The 17380-nt window shown below is 41.6% G+C and overlaps 2 protein-coding genes across 3 annotated transcripts; both read left to right on the plus strand.

Moving 5' to 3' along the window:
* The first annotated feature begins 653 nt into the window (after nucleotides 1-653).
* c4h8orf82 (chromosome 4 C8orf82 homolog) lies at nucleotides 654-3854 on the plus strand. Its single transcript, XM_004068129.4, has 3 exons — nucleotides 654-1273; nucleotides 1347-1395; nucleotides 2668-3854. Exons 1-3 carry the CDS (start codon nucleotides 1127-1129, stop codon nucleotides 3159-3161), a joined length of 690 nt encoding a protein of 229 aa, XP_004068177.1. The 5' UTR covers nucleotides 654-1126; the 3' UTR covers nucleotides 3162-3854.
* Nucleotides 3855-4947: 1093 nt separating this feature from the next.
* Nucleotides 4948-17222, plus strand: naprt (nicotinate phosphoribosyltransferase). Of its 2 annotated transcripts, none has more exons than XM_023954404.1 (13): nucleotides 4948-5389; nucleotides 7276-7403; nucleotides 7476-7558; nucleotides 8047-8177; nucleotides 8268-8383; nucleotides 13111-13307; nucleotides 13500-13637; nucleotides 13703-13787; nucleotides 13857-13937; nucleotides 14026-14128; nucleotides 16244-16401; nucleotides 16512-16619; nucleotides 16698-17222. In XM_023954404.1, the coding sequence occupies exons 1-13, from the start codon at nucleotides 5143-5145 to the stop codon at nucleotides 16782-16784; spliced, it is 1662 nt and encodes a 553-aa protein (XP_023810172.1). In that variant the 5' UTR covers nucleotides 4948-5142; the 3' UTR covers nucleotides 16785-17222. The 2 variants fall into 2 exon arrangements, with proteins under 2 accessions (XP_023810172.1, XP_023810171.1); XM_023954403.1 differs by having other exon boundaries at nucleotides 4951-5389; nucleotides 13497-13637.
* The last annotated feature ends 158 nt before the right edge of the window (nucleotides 17223-17380 follow it).

The following is a 17380-nucleotide window of genomic DNA, read 5'->3' on the forward strand; positions in this document are numbered from 1 at the left end:
ACCCCTGCTCTATATGGTCATTCTGTTCAGGCTTAAAGGATAAATACAACTGTGTATCATCCGCACGACAGTGAAAATTGATTCTGTGTTTCCTGATTATGTTTCCTAAGGGCAGCATGTAAATCATAAACAGGATGGGTCCTAAAACTGAGCCCTGTGGGACTCCATAGCTGACTGAAGCGCAATCAGAGGACCGTCCATTTACATTAAAAAACTGGTACTTATTGGATAAATAGGATTGAAACCATTGGAAGGCAGGTTGCTCCTAAAAGATTTCAGCTTGTTTGAAAGAGACAAAAAAAAAAAAAAACAGGAGACATTTTCTCCTCGGAGGGCTTGAATAAGGGAGGACGAACGGACTTACCACTAGGCAAGGGTGGGCGAATGCCTGGGGGGCCCCTGAGCTGAACACGTTTATACAGTTGTACAGTTTTGATCCAGATTCCACAAAGACGTACGTACATGGATCTATTTGTCTACACCTAGATGCATCAGAATGGAGCGGAGCAGGGAGCTTGTAGCCAGCAGATGTTCCTGTCACAGCTACAAGTTTCTTCAAACGGCATTTTTTCATCTGCTCCTGATTCACAACAATTTGAACAAAGGAATACACAGAAATGCAATTTATAGGATCATTTTCTTTATACACGTAAAAGCGGTGAGGTTACATCAACTTTATTAAGTTCCATAAAAAAGTAATCTTCTGAAGTTAAGGTTATTCCAATGAATTTTGACTTATTTTAATGTAAAATAATTTATTTTTTGGTTTTTATAAATGCTGTATTTTGCTACAACACTCTTACCAGGACAAAAAACAGAGTGATAAAGCTATGTTTAAAATGCCTGTGTTAACAGATAAAATGCCTTTGGTTGAATAAAGGGTAAAAAAAAAAAGTGTCGTCAGAGTTATGAGATTTTGTTTTCTCTGTTCTCAACATGTCCAGCAGGGGGGCAGCAGCTCGTTCATCCCGGTGGTGCGGTGCAGCACTCAAATTATTCCGTGTTATTGCTTGGCGTCTGTAAACATGATTTTAACATCGTCTCCTGGCGTCCTGAACACGCTTGTCAACACGGTTTAACACGGTCTTCGTGCCAGAGTCTTTTTTTATTTATATCCGGGGAAGTCATGCTTCTTGTCCGGACGGCGGTTCTCGGCGGTGGGGCTCTGCGCTGCCGTCCTGTCGGTTGCAGAAGCGCCGCTTCATACGTGCAGGGCCAGAGCCCCGACCCCCGCATCCGAGAGTACTTTTACTACGTGGACCATCAAGGACAAGTAAGTTATTGCTAAACGAGCCCGTGCGTCTCCGTGTAAGTCGGTGATGCTAACCATCGCTTTATATTTGCAGCTCTTCCTCGATGACACTAAAGTTAAAAATTTTGTCACCTGTTTCAAAGGTAAGCTGCTTATTTTCCATATTTCATCATTGGTTTTGTGCCTGCATTTTTCTAATTCAAGTTCATTATTTCCTATTGGCTGACTGGGATTTTGTCGCAGCCGGATATGTTTCCAATTGGCTATCAGCGTTTTAAGGTCCCGCCCCTGGGCTTGTGGTCCCCTCCTATTCCCCGCTCCCCTCTTTTTGTTCCGTTCCATTTTAAAATTCTCTTTTCAGGAACGCTTGGCTCAGAATTATGGGTACTGTAGTTTATTCGATATATATATATATATATGAAACTGATGTGCTGTCTTTGCAATTTATAACACGTTGTTTATATATTTTTTTCTTATTTATATAATTCTCTTGGTTTATATAATTCTGTCTTGTTTATGTAATTCTTTTGTTTTATATATTTTAGTCTTGTCTTATTTTGTCATTCTACAGTTGTTTTTACTTATCCAAAAATATTTTTTAAGCTTAAACTTCAAATATGGAATTGATGTAAAAGGGAAAAGTATTACAAGAGAAACATGGATTGGGGGGGGGGGGGGGGGGCATGAAGCCATACTCCTGCTTTAGGTCCCTGCTCTGGGATGTTTGAGAGGTCATCATGGTGAAATATGTTGCCCCATGTGTCCTTTGACAGCTCTTTGATCATGATCATGGTGGAGAGGATTAAGGGTCCAGACAGATGTATTTTATACATTTAACCAGGTGACTTTAATATGGCTAAGAAGTGGAGGATAGAAGAAATGTCTTAATAAAGAAATACCGGGTCACTTAGGGACAAAATTCTTGCTTGTTTGTAGGAACTTAATTTACTTTTCTTAAATACTGAACAGTTGATTTTCTTTGATTATTTTCTGTGTATTTTCACACTAAACAAACCGCATGATTTCTTTTTCCTTATTGAAAATACTTTTTTAAAATATTTTTTTACACTGCAGATTATGTATTTATGGCTCTAAAAAAGGCAAAAACAAAGTATTTTTGGTATAAAAACTAAAATGCAAAAATACAACTTTTCATGCAAAACAAACTGGTGCAGTCTCCAAAATTAATACAGATAGAGCTTATCCTAAATGATTGATAACATTTAAAACTGCTGTTTTCATTTTAATCTCCCAGGTTAGGTTGAATCCTGAGTTCAGAGAGTGCAGATGGGAGTCGTTTCCTCACATCCTCATCAGACGTGTCTCTTCATCACTTGTGACCTGCTGTTTCTCTCCTGTTTAAGGTCTTCACTTCCCCACTGCTGACACAGCCTCTGCATCTCTTATTGTTCCAGATAAACAGTTCCTAGTCTTCTTCTTCAGCCGGCTGAGGTCAAACCAGAGCGGGCGTTATGAGAAGGACTTCCCCTTCCTGTCTATGTGCGGCAGGGAGAGGAACTTCCTGCGCTGCGACGACCGGCCCATGGTTTTCACACACCTGCTGCAAAGCTCTGGAGGCCCGCGGGGACTTGGAGGAGATCAGGAGCTGCTGTCCTTCTGCGGCGGAGGGGAGAAGCTTGCCGTCCCGTTCCGCCCGGAGGCGCTGTATATGCATCCCACCAGCGGGCGGGTCTATCACCCCTGCCTGGAGCGGGTGGGGGGAGTCGGGCTGGTTAGGTCCGCTTTGGCCATCGAACTCAGTCCGTTCTTTGTTTACCCGCCAGAGACCAGCCAGTCTGGACAGCCTTCACACTTTCTGTGGGGAGGAGAGAAGCACACGCTGACCAATGAGCTGGCAGCTTTTTTTCCTGTTGCAGAAGAGGGCAGCGAGGAGCGGCAGCTGGAATGATGTCACTTCACGGAGTAAAAACCACTTTAACCATCAGTCTCCATCATAGAAAAAATGATACCATAATCCAACTGGGAGTCTTTGAATCCCCATCAGAACAAACCTAATTTTACTTAAAAAAAATTGATGGACATTATAGAAGAACTTATAAAATATAAATGGTTTATGGATATTTATTTGAAATAAATAAATAAATAAAAGCACCACAGTCTCCTTAAATGCGGACTAAATCTCAGAAATATTTCTTTTCTGATTTATTTGGCCAGTCATGACAAAGTTCTAACATTTCTGTTGGTGTGCAGATCAAAACTGCAAAACTGTCATAGCAACACTTTCAGTCTTAACCAGATTAATTTTTCTCAGCAGACCTTAACTCCAAAATAAAGGCACAGACACAATTTTATTTTTAATTAAAATACCTAAAGAAAAAAATATACTTTTGACATAAATGGAATAAAAAACAAGACTTACAAACCTTAAAGATTTGAAATTTAATTATTGTTATTTATTTCCTCTGTTAGTAGAAGATTCTACAATTATTGAAAAGTATATATTTTAAGTTTTCCTTTAAGACTCACTCTGATCATCTTTTGATCTAATAATAATAAATTTTATTTAGAATGCGCTTTACATTTTAGATAAAATCTCAAAGCGCTGCAATGGAGGCAGGAATAAAAATGGTTTACAATAAGAACAAAGTAAGACAAAAATAAAAGTACTAAAAAGCATTATTAAAAAGGAAAGTTTTTAAGCCTTTTTTAAATGTGCTAAGGCTTTGTGGGGCTCTGAGGGATTGTGGAAGATTGTTCCAGAGTCGAGGGGCAGCAGCCTAAAAACCCTCTGTCTCCCATAGTGGTTAGCCTGGTCCTTGGCTGATGAAGGCAGTGTGTGAAATTGGAACGGAGGAGTTGTGAAGTGGCTTGCGGGAAAAGGAGCTCACTGAGGTAGGCAGGGGCAGTTCCATGGACACATTGGTAGGTGAGGAGACAGAGTTTGTATTGAATTCTGGAACGAATGCGTAACCAGTGAAGTGACTGAAGGACAGGAGTGATGTGGTCAAATTTGCGTCTCCTTGTCAGGACCCTAGCAGCGCAGTTTTGGATGTGCTGGAGCTTTTCCAGGCTCCTGCCAGGAATCCCAAAAAGGATCTATCATAAAAACCATTTTAGCTCAAATCCAAAAACCTGTCTTTTTCTAGGACATTGTTTCTACATAGCTGCAGTAATTCATCAGAAATTCACTTTTTTATGTTATGTTCAGCAACATTGGAACCATCCAGACATACAGTTTTAAGCCAGATAATAGCTCTGGCAAGGTAACCCAATACGTCCATTTCTGTAGCAGACGTCACGACTACACTCTTTCAAACAGCATTTTTTTGTCTACTCCTGATTCACCACCATTGGAATTAAGAAATATTCAAAAATTCAATTTTTTGCTTAATTTTCTGTATATATGTCCCCCATTATTAGAAAAATGCAACAAGAACATGTTAGTGGATCTTTACATTTTAAAAGTGCTCACATCCATCTTAAAACAGAAAAAGAAACATGTAAACATGTTAAAAGAGAAAATAAAGTCAATACTTTATCGAAATGTATTTATTTTCCTAAAAAAGTGATAATTTTCAGTGCATGTTTACAGATGTGAATGTGTTGCTTGGGAAAAAAAAACACATGTCTGAGCATGCGCAGAGGGAATCCAAGCATGTATTATATAAATTATGATAAAATCTGTGTTACATATTTTTTAAAAAGTTTATTGTAAAGCATTTTATTGTTAAAGGGTCAGTGTGTTCAGTAGGAGGGGAGGGGTGGGGTGTCAGTAGCCAGCCCGCGCCTGCAGCCTCTGGCCGCTCGTGCGGGTTTGGCGTTCGTTTCCAGTGCTTCCAGCAGGGAGCGGGGTTTCGGGGAACTGCAGGTCCCAGACACCTCCGCCGGGTCCGCGTCGCCTCAGTCAGTGCAGCCTCCGCGGCGAGAACATGGCAGCGCCGCGCGGCGACACGTGCGGGCTTCTGGAGCGCTCCGTGCGCGCGCGGGTCCCCCCGCTGCTCACCGACCTCTACCAGTTCACCATGGCCTACGCCTACTGGCGGGCCGGCCGCCACCAGGAGCCCGCCGTCTTCGAGCTCTTCTTCAGGGACAACCCGTTCGGCGGCGGCTTCTCGCTGTTCGCCGGCCTGCACGACTGCCTGCTGTTCCTGCGCGGCTTTCGCTTTGCGGAAGACGGTAGGGAGCATGCGCCTTTCATGCAGAAAAGTCAACGTCGTGACTCGTGTCGGTTCGGTTCGCCCTCACCTCCATTCACGCCGGTTGCGCAAAACGCCTCACGACCCTCAGAAAACCCCTCGTGCCAAAGTTTGACCTTTAACTTTGAACGTAAGCGCCTGTTCCATGGATCTGGGTAAAGTTCAGGGGACCCATAAAACTAGAACAGAGCTGGAACAGATTAATGTCGTTTTCCAGTCACAGTTACATCATATTCTGAGTGTAATTGAACAAGTTCTGTGTGAGAGTTTAGTTAAATCAAAGCAAGACAACGCAAACTGTGTTTTCTTTAATGACATTCACACTTTGTCACTAATAGTTGCACCCAGGGGCTTTAGGGGCTTTAGATGCTATGCAGATAACAAGATGGATGAGGGATCATATAATACTGACAAAAATGTTTTTCGTTCTATTATGACTCTATTGGTTTAAATTGAGTTAACCGCGTTAATAGATTTTATTACTAACTATTCAGCTAAACACAAAACACACTATGGTGGTAAAGTAATAAAGGAGTTATTGCATTGGGACCGTAAATATTTTTTTGTTTTCATTCTCAGACAAAACTTGTAGTCAACAAATTAAAGAGGAAGCTCTACTCTTCAGCTTTAGGGTGTATTCAGACTGGACACATTTGGTTCACTTAAAGTGAATCAGAGTTCGTTTTCCCTGATAAACCAAAACACATTTTTTAGTCTGAATAGACCCAAGCGGACCCTGGACCAGGAACCGCTCTCAGATCCGTCTTTCGAGGTGGTCTCGGTCAGTGTCCAATCAGACTGAGCGTTCCTCAGTCTGAATAGGCTTCATGCTTGGAGCGGAACAACTGGACCAAAACGGCCACCATAGCCGATCATTGGCGGAATTGAAATGCAGGATTAATGCAGGCTCATTAAAACAACTTTTCATATGATACACATTGCTCCTCACTGTTTCCCGACTATGTATATGCAGTGGCGGTTTTTGATATGGGCAACATGGGCGGTCGCCCAGGGTGGGATTTTCCTGGGGAAAAAAACATTCAGTGTTTCCTTTCTGTAATATGAATAGCGGAGCACCTCCATCCTCGTCATCTGAGGGTTTCATTTTAAATGTTAAGCGGTGCCCTCTGCAGCACAACAGTCCTATAAGTTGTAAGAATGTACAAGCCTCTGGTTGCATTTTTTTTAATTTGTTAAATATTTGAACAATAAAGTAAACCATAATAAGCAATTGCCCCACCCTCGTACTTCTTGGCCAATGAGTGAAGAGATCTTTAGTCACATGGTTTATTTACAAGCTTTGGTTCATAGCAGTCTGAATTCAGACCAAAGACGAGGTTCAGGATCCGGTCCAGACTTGATCTCTCTCCATAGCTGAAGCTATGAAAGTTTTTTTTCCCCTCCTTTTCATAATTAAAAGTGATACTCAATTATCAATTAACGATTTAATTTGCATTTTCAAAATTCATTCAATCCGTTCAAAATGCATGACCAAATTCAACATTGAATTGTAAATTGCAAAACGGCATTTTAATTTCAATTATGGTAAAAACCCACAAGAGCAGTCTTACATTTTAAAAATGTTAGACTGAATTGTAATTTTTTCATATTGAATTAAATGTCAAAATGCATTTTCAAATTGCATGATCAAATGGTCAATAGAGAATTGAAAATCACTTTGCGTTACGAGTGGAAAAAACTTCTATATGTTGCTCCAGATGTCGTTCCTGTGGTCTCTGTGATCCCAGCGGGAGTCGCAGGCAGACCAGACTGTCACTGCAATCTCTACTGGTCAGGCCACCAGAGTCGGGGTGAACTTGTTCATCGTCCAGCTCTAATGTTTTTGTTGTGTATCGCTGCTCACAGATGTGGAGTTCCTGCGCTCCGTCCTGCCGCCAACCACCGACCCCGGCTTCTTCCAGTTCCTCAGGGAACTTGACTGCTCGGGGGTAACGCTGCGCTCAGTCCCAGAGGGCACTGTGGTTTTTGCCAGGGTAACCTGCAGCCTAACTGACATGTTGGGGTGCGAAAGGGTCAGATGGGGTAACAGATCTTCCTGTCTGCAGGTTCCTCTGATGGAGGTGGAGGGACCGCTGGCTGTGGTTCAGCTGCTAGAGACCAGCCTGCTGTGTCTGACGAACTACGCCAGGTAAAAAGTAGTTCTTTAAAGACCCACACTGATGAAAATGTTGTTTTTGTTGTTTTTAACATGTTCTTGTAGCATTTTCCTCATGACGGGGGACATTTGCAAAGGAAATTCAGCTTAAAATAGCATTTTTGAGTGTATCTTTATTTAAATTGTTGTGATTTGGGAGCTGACAAAAACATGCAGTTTGAAAAAGGTTATAATTGTGATGTCACAAATACAAGTTCCCTTCTTCGCTCCATTCTGATGCATCCACTTGCAGATGAATAGATCAACAGTTTTTCATTCTGCTTTGGTTCTGGTGAAAACAGCAGCTACACAACCATGGGCCCTCTATTGGATTAAGAAACTGTAAGGAAGTTGGAGTTAGAGTCATGCTTCTGGTTTTCTAACAGAATGCAGTTAAAGATGTATAAAATACTTGTACTGTTTTTGCTTCATGCTTGCACCCAAATCAAGGCTTGTGGCCTCATGTCCTCATGGGTTTTCAGCCTGGTGTGCAGCAACGCCGCCCGCTTCCGTTTGGCAGCAGGATCAGGAAGGCAGCTGCTGGAGATGGGGCTCCGCAGGGCGCAGGGACCAGACGGAGGACTCACCGCCTCCAGATACTCACACATAGGAGGTAAACCTTGTGTGGTCAGCCAAAGCTGCTGGCCGCCGTTCTCCGTACATCCAGATGTTGGGTTTTCTTACATACTAGGATCTTTTGTAGGGTTCGATCTCACCAGCAATGTGCAGGCGGGCTTCCTGTTTGGGATTCCCGTCGCGGGGACCATGGCGCACTCGTACGTCACCTCTTTCACCTCGTTGGAGCAGGTGTGTCCACAGGTGAGTAGTGTCTCTGCTGGAACTCAAAAGCTTGGCTGGAGGGCAGAGGCAGACATGCAGACCGTTAAGTCCTTTTTACAAGCAGGTGGTGCATTTTCAGTGGAGACGACTGGTCAAATCTGCTGGGATTTAGAGGAGTTCTTTGTAAAAAAAAATCCAACTATAATGTCTAAATAATAATAAAAGATTCTAGACTTTAAATACATGTTTTAACTATAGCATTTCATAAAGTTGGGTATGTGTAAAAATAAGTTTCTTCTAAGAAATCCTATCAAACTTTGAAGTAAACTTCAAGATTTGTCAGTTGAATTTAAAAGCAAAAACCTGTTAAATAGCTGGTAAACTCAATCATTCAGGGCTCCAGACTGCGACCATTTGGTCGCATTTTGCGACCAAAATTTGAGAGTGTGCGACTGAATTTTACATCCAGTCGCACATGTGCTACCAGTAAATTTGCCTGACCCACCCTTCGTATTTTTCATACATTAAACGTGGAAGGGGAACGTCAATGAGCAATGAAATGATCAATGATACGCGAGCGCACACGCACGCAGGCAGACACACACACTCGCGCACATACTCATGAAACGATCACTCGCGTGATCTGTGAGACGGCCAATGCATGTGTCGTGAGAAGAATAGGGAAAGCCACTGTGAGTGGCTAAAATGCCTGTAGGGGGAGGGGCCTAGAGATAATCGAGTGCGCGTAAACATCTGTGGGAAGGAAACGGAGACAAATATCATCACAACCTGTTATGTGCATCTGAGCTATGAGTAAACCAACTATTGATTCATTCTTCCGACCTGCGGCTAGTGTACCAGTGCCAGAGTGTACAGCAGGGGTCTCAAACTCGTGCCCGCGGGCTATTTGCGGCCCCAAGATGATATTTTGCGGCCCCCGCCTTAAAATGAAAGTTTAATGTTAATGCAGCCCGCCAGTTTGTATGAAAGACAATTTTTCATTGTCGTGCGCGGAGCTGACAAAGCAACCAATCACAGTGGGGTAAATGACTCTGGGGGGCGTTACAATGAAAGCTTGAAAGCAGGAGCTTGAAAGCAGGAGACCTGACAGCCCCCTCCCTCCCCGGACCACATTAAGGAGTTCCTTAATTTCCTTTAGAACGTATCTATTCGCTCGTAATTTTCTACCTACATGCAGTCCGTGCTGAACTTTTCTCTGGCTCACACAGACCTGGAGGAAGGTTTAGGTTTTGCCCTGTAGGGCAGCTTTTAGTCAGTTCAGTACTAAATTTCCAGCTGTGTTCGGGTAGGTTTGCCCCTTGCTCCCACCCCTTTCTCCTGATATTTTTGTGATGATTGACAGGTGATGTTGGAGCTAAAATATATGTCACACACCAGGTGATCTGCGCAGCGTTACGTTACGTCCACCTGGGTGATCTCAAACACGCTTATTGTGCATCTTGGCTGCACTTATTTGGGTTCACCAAGATGAATTTCTATCCGTTTTTTATACCATTTGTACTGTCATGACAGCAATGGTGCTGTTGTTTACCTTGTTGTTGCATTTTCAAAAGTGCAGAATAAAATGTGACACTGAATTAGAAACAGCACATTGTAATTTTCTGCATCTATTATTAAAGTATTTAATACAGTGGAAATTAGTGGATTTGGTTTGCATGTTGATTTACGGTATGCGCCCCCAAATTTTCTGGTTGTGCCCCTAAAATTTTCAGTTCGGGGCCACAGTGCTCCTAGTGAAAAAAGTTAGTCTGGAGCCCTGATCATGCTCCTTTAACACACCAACTGAGCCATTTACAACATGTTTTAAGTTCTTCTATTTGTTTTATTTGCAAACATTCAAACACATTTGTTTCCTGTGAGGAGCTGTGTCGGTCCAAACTTGTTTCTCTTCGTCCAAAAACAGAAAATGGGTGCCTCTTTCCCCTCACATAAATACACTAAAATGCTCTTGAGCTTAATTCAATGTACTTTATTTTATTTTGAAACAGTATAATAAATGTCCAAGCCTTGTGGCTTTACTACACATGAACTCGTTTTCTTGACAAAAGGTTAGAACTTTAAAAAAAGACTTGATAATCAGCTTTTCCTTTTCTGATCCCTTAAGCTCTGAGAAGAATTTGTTCACATTCCACCTTAGAATAACCTAACTTGTTAATTAATCAATTACAAATAATACAAATTAAAATGCAATAAGGCTGTTGGCACTAACTTGTGTTCTCTTCGACTTGTAATAACACAGTTTAAATCCAGGGGGCAGGGTGGATTGTTTTGCTGTAGGTGGAGCTGTTGAAGTACAGTGAACCCTTGTTTTTCGCGGGGGTTCCGTTCCAAAAAGAACCCGTGATAGGCAAAATCCGTGAAGTAGAAACCTTTATTTTTTTAAAACTATTATTATACAATTAAATACTCTATTAAACATTTAAAAGAAAGAACAAACCATTTTCCAGGTTCAAGCATTTGTTTCACAAATAAAAGTACTTTAGAAACATTTTTTTCAACAAATAACATCCGTACTGTACTGTCAAATAATAATTTTAATCTTCATTGTGAACAGAAGACTTCAAATTGCGGAGTTTAGCCCCGCCTACCATGATCCGAGTACTTGGATTATACGGGAGAAAATTTAAAATGATTATGAAAAAAATTCAAAGTACAGTCGGACAAATAGTGACTCAGGTGTATTTCACTGCTCTTCAGTCTGAGCCGCTGCATCCTGACTCCGCTCTGCAGTGTTTTCTTCTTTTGATGCCTGCGGTGCAGGTATGTTTGTTCGGGAGAAGAACACAGTGATAGGCAGTTCTTGTTGTCGCTCTTTTTTCTATGGGTTTTGGAGAAACTCGAAATTGTAAGAGAATTTGCACGTACGTAATGTAAATTTGGCAAGCTGTTTTACACACGTGTACATATTAAACTGCAACGTTATTGATGCAGAGGTAGAGAAGAAGCAGAGTGACTTTTTAGCCAATCAGAATGCAGAACACAAGGCATGATGCAAATCCGTGAAGTAGCGAAACCGTGTAAAGTAAACCGCGTTATAGCAAGGGATCACTGTATTGCTAAATTTATTTTATTTTATTTTTATTTAACCTTTATTAACCAGGAAAGTCCCGTTGAGATTAAAAACCTCTTTTTCAAGGGAGTCCTGGCCAAGCGGCAGCAGCGACTAAAATAAAGTTACATAACTACAAAGAGAAAAATAACAGGAAATAACAAACCGATTATGAAAAACAAGTGCATGTTAAGGAGTCAGCCTCGAGACCTCTCAGTTTAAATTTACAAGCATTCAAGGAAATCAACTCTGTCAAGTTCCAGTCCTTCTGCAACATGTTCCATGCATAAGGTGCAGAGTGGACAAAAGCATGTTTGCCCAGTTCGGTGCGAGCAAATGGAACAGAGAGCAACACATGATCACGTGAACGAAGAGAATAAGAATCAGCGCTCCTCTGTGACAGTAAGGAACAGATGTAGGTCGGCAATAGTCCAAGCAGTGCCTTATAAATGAAAGTGTACCAATGAATCCTCCTCCGTATGGCCAGGGCAGGCCAACCCACTTGAGAATACAACTCACAGTGATGTGTCATTGTTTTACAGTTAGTAATGAACCTCAGAGAAGAATGATAAACTGTGTCAATCATTCGAAGACATCGAGCTGAAGCATTCATGTAAAACAGGTCTCCATTATCCAACACAGAGAGGAAAGTCGCAGCTACAAGTCGCTTCTTTACTTCAAACGAAAAACACAGCTTATTTCGAAAATAAAAACCCAATTTTAGTCTCAGTTTCTTGACAAGATTCTCCACATGAGGTTTGAAAGTGAGGGAGTCATCAATCAATACACCAAGGTATTTATACTCATGAACCACCTCTATGTTGTTTCCTTCAAGAGTGGACACTGTGGGAATTGTAAGAGGCATCTTCTTACAATTAGAAAACAACACAAGCTTGGTTTTATCAGAATTAAGAACTAATTTGAGTTGAAGTAAGGATTGCTGGACAGCACCAAAGGCTTTCTGCAGGGATTCAATGGCCTGATAAAGAGTTGATTCACAGCAATAAATAACTGTATCATCAGCATAAAAATGCATATTAGCATCAGATACATTTACTCCCAAATTATTGATATAAATAATGAATAGGAGGGGGCCTAATGTAGAACCCTGTGGAACCCCCCTCTGGACAGTAACACATTCAGAACATAGACCTTCATATTTAATGCACTGGGTTCTATTACTCAGATAATTAGAGAACCAATCAACTGCTTGCCCTGAGAATCCTGACCGAAGAAGTCTTCTCTTTAAAACACCATGATCGACAGTATCAAATGCTTTTGATAGATCAATAAAAAGCGATGCACAACATTGTTTCTTGTCAAGAGCAACAATAATATCATTTATCACCTTCATTGCAGCTGTAACAGTGCTATGTTTTTTTCTAAAGCCTAATATGCTTAATATATGCTTGCTGGAATTTTTGAACAAAATGTGCTGTGTCATGCTAACAGTTTAAGCAGTTTGCATATTGTGTCTGTCCTCTGTCTTCTGTAATTTCAAAATAAAATCCTGTCCTTTCATGTAACAATATCGAACCAAAAGGTGTAACCAAAGCTAACAAATGTCCTTAGCTATTGAATACATTGAAAACAAAGCAAAAACATGCTAAATGATGTGTTCAAAGGTGGCTTGTGCACCTGTGTTGTGGTTAGCTTAGTGCCTGTTTGTTAAAGATGTCTTCCGTTCCCCCATCAGACTCTGGTTGCAGCGAACAGTGACTTAGCTCCCGTCGACGTCATTTCTCTAACTAAAGGCTACCTCAGACGGGTGTGTGAGCTCCTGGGGGCGGAGCCTGGAAAGATTCGTGAGGGCGAGTTGGCAGCGTTCTTGTCTTATGCCATCGCTTACCCTTGTAACTTCCTGCCTGTGATTGACAGCTACAGTGTCAGCTGGTAACTCTTCACTCTTCATCACATTCTCCACAAATGAAAAACAGATTTTCAATTTTTTGGGAAAATCTGTGTGTGATCTGAAGACATTTTTGCATGTTTGTGGCCATCAGGATTTAAAAAAAATCCTTAGATCAGGAGGATGTTTTCCGAAAGGAGGATGAGTTGTGTGTTTTTTTTGTGTGACCTCAGCAGCGGCCTGCTGAACTTCTGCGCTGTGGCCCTGTCTCTGTGTCAACTGGGCTACAAACCTCTGGGAGTTCGTTTGGACAGCGGCGACCTCTGCAGGCAGTCCCTTGAAGTGCGCCGTGTCTTCCGGCTCTGCAGCAAACAGTGAGTGTGCTGCGCGAGCGCAACCAGATCATCGTCTGCTTGATCTGACTCCTCCTCCTCTGCAGCTTCTCCATCGCTGACTTTGACTCTTTAATCATCGTGGGGACCAACAACATCTCTGAGAAAAGCATAGCAGAGCTCAACAGTAAGGTAAAGGCAGTAAAATCCTTCTCAGATGCATTTGTTTTTTGTTCCCGAGTGTCAACGTTCCCGTTTCAGGAGAATGAGATCAGCGTGGTGGGCGTTGGAACACATCTGGTCACCTGTACTGAACAACCCTCCCTCGGCTGTGTCTACAAGGTAAACCTGCTGAACAGAAGCGTGCGCGCCCGCTCTGTAGTCACTCTTACCCTGTCGGGATGAAATTTCTGTGGATTTTGTGTTCCAGCTGGTGGAGGTGGGAGGACGGCCGAAGATGAAGATCAGCGAGGACCCAGAGAAAAGCACCATTCCCGGAAGAAAAGCTTTGTACCGGTTGATAGATGCTGAAGGTAAGTGTTTCCTTTGTAACCAGCAAGCATTTTTGAACTTTTCTCATTCTCACATATGCAAAAATGACCTCAAAACAACCTGAGTGAAACCAAGATTTAGTTTTTAAAGGGAAATTGCACATGCTCAAGGTAGGAATGCCGTCCAAACCTGACTGCTCCAATGTAACAATGAGTTTTCTACAAATATAAGTTGGATAAAAATGTGAAGAAGATTTTAAAAAGAAGATTAGCAAACAGTTTTTTGTGTTTTTAACATGTTCTTGTGGCACAAGCTTCCTGATCCGCTCCACTCTCATGCATCCACGCGCAGTTTTTCCTTCAACAGTCCCGTCCACAACTAAGAGGCAAATTTCTAATGAACCACTGCAGCTCTGCAGAAATTATGTCACAGTTTTTTATTTTTTATTTTTTATTTTGGCTAAAAACAGCATATTGATAATTAAGCCCTCTGGGAATTATTTCACAATAGATCAAAAGATAATCGGAGTGGGACTTTAAGAAGAAGTACAATTGAGAAGTCACAAACATGTATTGATGTGAAAGAGCTACATTTCTGCAACTCTCTGAACAACTACTGCAGGAGCTGTTTCCTATACAGCAGAATCAAGAAGACCAACCTTTCATCTACGTATTAAAACCTCCAGCATCCCCTGGTTGACAAACTGTCGTATTTTCAGAGTAGAAGCCACGTTTTTTTGCATAGTTTGCCCAGGGGGGTGACTTATACTCAGGTGCAACTTACTTGTGATTTTTTATTTTTTATAAATAATAACAACCTCTAGAGGGTGCTGTAGGTGTATATCAGTATTTGCTACTGACAGCAATGCAGAAAAAGAAGCGCCGCTCAGTGTTACGCCGGGCTTGGTGGAATTGTTCCAGAGCGACACAGAAGATGAAGAATTGAACAGATTTAGTGATTTTAAGTGATTTAAAGATTATAGTTGACTTGGTAACATGTTCTTTGTGATTATCTTAATGATTTTCATATCTTTTGCAAATATACTAGATTCCTCCTATGTTTCATGAAGGAAAATACGGTTACCAGGGCTGGGTTGATAAAATCGATTAATCAATCTGAAGCTTAAGGAATCAATAATTGATCCATAAATGTAGAGATTGATCTTTTATGCCTTTCCTTTTCCGGTGACTTAATGCATAACAACAGTAAACCCAAAGTCTGGTAGCTTGATGCTAATGGATAATGAAATTTCCCATAGGACGGCAAATGCTAACGCTTGGTTGACCTAAACATACGGTATATTGCTGAATAAATGAAGAGCTTTATTTACTCAGAGGCATACATTTTCCAAACTCTTTTAAGGAAACATTTTTTTTAAAGTAACAATTTGTGGACTAAATGTGTAAATGGTGTAAATGCAAAATCAAATCGAGTGGATAAAATGGATACTATGTCCTAGAAAAAAATCATGAATCGAAACGATTCTTGAAATTATTGGTGATACCCAGCTTTAGTGGTTACAGTAGTGAAGCATGCACATATTCAGTCTATTCGATTAAGGAGCCGGTTTAGCTCGTGCTGGTTTGCGGCGCCTTCCGTCCGTGAAACCAGGGTTCGACTCCGGGCTCCCTGTTCCCTTCTCTACTTCTGTGCCGGTACCAAGCCCGGTGGCTTTGAGAGGGTTGCGTCAGGAAGGGCATCCGGCGTAAAACATTGCCAAGTTTACCATGCGACTCGTTCGCTGTGGCGACCCCTGATGGGAAAAGCCGAAAGAGAAACAACAACCATTAGTATGATTAAGATGGATGATCTGTTCTCTGTCCCGTGTTCTGTTAAATACATTTCTCCCCAAAGTGCAACTTAGATACGATTTTGTCCTCTTGACCAATTTTTTCTTGTTTTTTGGCTATTGCAACCTCTACTCCAGAGCGACTAATAGAGTGACTTAAACCCTATAATATGGTAAATGAAATCTACAAGAAAACCTTGAGGTCCAATTGAGTATTTAGGAACAGATTAGGACTGAAAAGCTGCTGGAAAGATCAAAACACTTTTAAAAAGAGAAAAGGAAAGGGATTTATTAGGGGGAGGTGGTAGTTTAAAGCAGTAAGAATAAAAGCAAAGCATCCTGAGTTTTATTCTGGCTTCCTTTGCAGGTCATCCTTTTCTGGACCTGCTCAGTTTGGAGGCGGAGCCTCCTCCAGAGGCGGGGCGGCAGCTTAAGTACTTCCCTCTGGGTTGCGGCGACTCGCCCGCCTCCGTCACTCCAGCTCAGGTTTCCTGTCTGCGGCAGGAAGTGTTCCTCAAAGGACAGGTGAACACAAAGTGTCCACTTACCTCTCTTTGGGGTCTTATTGAATATCTGACAGAAGCTCTTTTGTCCTCATTAAGAGTTTGTGTTTTCTCTCGTTTTTTTTTTTTTAGGTCACACAGCCTCTTTGCAGCGCAGCAAAAACCAGAGCCAAAGTGCAGAGCTCCCTGCAGACGCTGCACCCTCGACACAAGAGGCTGCAGGAGCCGGACTCCTACACAGTGAGTCCACTCAAGCCTGTAGAACTGATACCACACTGTCCCACACTTCAAGCCGACTGTCTCTGTTTTTTCCACCAGGTGGCGCTGTCAGAGAGACTCCACAGCTTGGTTTTGGAGCTCCAAAAGAGCTGCAGCAACGACAGCAGCTTTCTTTTAGCCAACTGAAAACTTTTTACTCTGTAGCGTCATTCTTGTTTCCAAAGTGCCTCAAAGAAAGAAAAAATGTTTTTCTTTAGTCAAACAACAGTCAATTATGATCCTTTTGAGTCCAGATGGAGACGAATAAAAACATCCTGATTTATATCCAAAAGTCTTAATAATGAATGAACTGGAGTTTCTGTGTCCTCATTTAATGAATTGACACAAAATGCTCTTTAAAAGATGAGCATAATGTGAGAAAAAAGTTGTATCCCACAATCCCTTTCAGCTTTCAGAGGAGCGTTTTTTTCCCATGTGAGAATAGGTGGCAGGGGAAGAGCTTCTGACAGACTCAGGGTTTTTTTAAACATTAAAGTTTTAAAATTTTATTTATTGCTAAATTATTAACAAGCCAATTTATGGAGAGTTAAGACATTTTTTTTTCAACTGACAATAAAACTAGGAGACAAATCACAAGAACAATGTTTTTTGATTTAATTTTTTTGCAACAGAACAAGAATAACATAATATTTTGAACAGAAAAGTTTCAAGCTACACACTGGGCATGTGATGCTTTTTCAAAAACGTGGGTCCTTTAAGGCACCCCAGGGTGTTCACATAGC

The sequence above is a fragment of the Oryzias latipes genome, chromosome 4, assembly GCF_002234675.1.
Source record: "Oryzias latipes chromosome 4, ASM223467v1".
NCBI classification, from domain to species: Eukaryota; Metazoa; Chordata; class Actinopteri; order Beloniformes; family Adrianichthyidae; genus Oryzias; species Oryzias latipes.

Bases quoted from the DNA above. Each gene is read 5' to 3' on its own strand.
- naprt (XM_023954403.1), top strand. From the start codon at position 5,143: ATGGCAGCGCCGCGCGGCGACACGTGCGGGCTTCTGGAGCGCTCCGTG. The intron at 13,308-13,496 runs GTAACTCTTCAC...GTGTGACCTCAG, and splicing joins GACAGCTACAGTGTCAGCTG to CAGCGGCCTGCTGAACTTCT. The intron at 16,620-16,697 runs GTGAGTCCACTC...TTTTTCCACCAG, and splicing joins AGGAGCCGGACTCCTACACA to GTGGCGCTGTCAGAGAGACT.
- c4h8orf82 (XM_004068129.4), top strand. From the start codon at position 1,127: ATGCTTCTTGTCCGGACGGCGGTTCTCGGCGGTGGGGCTCTGCGCTGC. The intron at 1,274-1,346 runs GTAAGTTATTGC...TTATATTTGCAG, and splicing joins ACGTGGACCATCAAGGACAA to CTCTTCCTCGATGACACTAA. The intron at 1,396-2,667 runs GTAAGCTGCTTA...TTATTGTTCCAG, and splicing joins TTTTGTCACCTGTTTCAAAG to ATAAACAGTTCCTAGTCTTC.